The sequence below is a fragment of the Cladosporium halotolerans genome (genome assembly GCF_011745625.1).
Source record: "Cladosporium halotolerans strain TM138-S3 chromosome Unknown Sca407, whole genome shotgun sequence".
Taxonomy (NCBI): Eukaryota; Fungi; Ascomycota; class Dothideomycetes; order Cladosporiales; family Cladosporiaceae; genus Cladosporium; species Cladosporium halotolerans.
In genome coordinates, this window is record NW_027191838.1 from 1 (window position 1) to 1,405 (window position 1,405).

Sequence of the window (1,405 nt, forward strand, 5' to 3'; positions counted from 1 at the left end):
TGCAAGGCGACTTTCGTTGTAATGTTAGGTAGCGATTAGGGACGGCTCATACGGTCTCCGTGCATAGCCTGAATGAAAATCATCATCATCATCATCATCCACGCCGCGTCAAGTGCCAGCGGTGGGGCACAGGTTGCGAGTACAGCGAGCACGTCGAAGACACCCGGCACCTCATTATGCTAGGAGAATTCAAGGTGCTACACGTGAACATTGGCAAGCGGAAGACGGCGCACTGGAGTCTGTTCTGCGATGAGAGCTTGGCAGATTTTGACGCTCTCTCAGTGGTTGAACCGTATATCTTCGAAGATCTGGAGGCCGGGGAGCCGGCATTTCCACTGGAGCGTAACTGGCAGTTGTTCAAGCCAAGTGACAAAGAGGAAGGAGAGGCGCGGTACGCTTACCGAGCGTCCGTGTGGGTGAACAAGAAACACGCTGCGCAACAGATCGCTATACCCTCCAGCGATGTGGTGGCGGCGACGATTCCGACGAAGCACGGCGTCACACTCATAGTTTCTGCCTACGATGTGAAGTCCACTGACGGCCAGGCGGCAAGCGAAGAGCAACTCCGAGCCAAATTGCAGACCGTCAAGGATGCATATGATGAGGTCAAAGCCCTAACCCGGAGCGGTGGAATGGAAACTCGAGTCGACCTGCTGCTATGTGCTGACTTCAACCGCCACCACGTACTGTGGGGCGGTGCTCAGGCTTGTGGAGAGGTCGGTCGCACTGACGAGGCCGAACCTATCATTGACTTCATGCAGGAGAACGCAGTCACTTCACTGCTTCCGTCGGGCACAGTGACCTGGGAGCACTACAACGGGTCTACCTGTTCTACGATAGATCTTTTGCTCGCAACTGATGGCTTGAGCGGAGCGTGTGAGTACTGCGGAGTTCATCCGATCGATCACGGATCTGATCACAAAGCCATTCGGGCTCACTTTGGGGTGGACACGACAGAGTATGAGGAGAAACGACGAAAGCGCATGTACGACAAAGCGGACTGGAAGAAGATACGCGAGGAGGTATCGACGAAGATCGCGGATGACTCCAGTCTACACGCTCCATCTTCCACGGATGAGCTGGAGGTCGCCGTGACCAGGTTGGAAGCGGCTGTCAACGGGGTCTTGGAAGAGCATGTCGCACGGGTTCGACCGTCGCCGTATGCCAAGCGATGGTGGACCGACGACCTGAAGACGCTACGGCTTTCGTTAAGCGCAGCACGGAACCGACTGACCACGGTCAGACGAAGGGGTGAGGATGTCGCAGAGGCCGCCGCCAGTGTCAAGCTGGTCCGACGTCTATACATGGACAAGATCGAGCAATGCAAAAGAGAGCACTGGTCGGACTTCTTAGACAACCGTGATAACATTTGGAAGGCCTATGCATACACGAAGACCAGCCGCAC

The 1,405-nt window shown here is 55.7% G+C and overlaps 1 protein-coding gene across 1 annotated transcript; it reads left to right on the forward strand.

The window, feature by feature from the left end:
* Positions 1-176: 176 nt before the first annotated feature.
* Positions 177-1,403, forward strand: WHR41_09683 (uncharacterized protein; the record flags this gene model as incomplete). Its single annotated transcript, XM_069378284.1, has 1 exon — positions 177-1,403. A coding segment is annotated over one exon (1,227 nt), but the record flags the coding sequence as incomplete, so codon positions are not given.
* Positions 1,404-1,405: the final 2 nt, after the last annotated feature.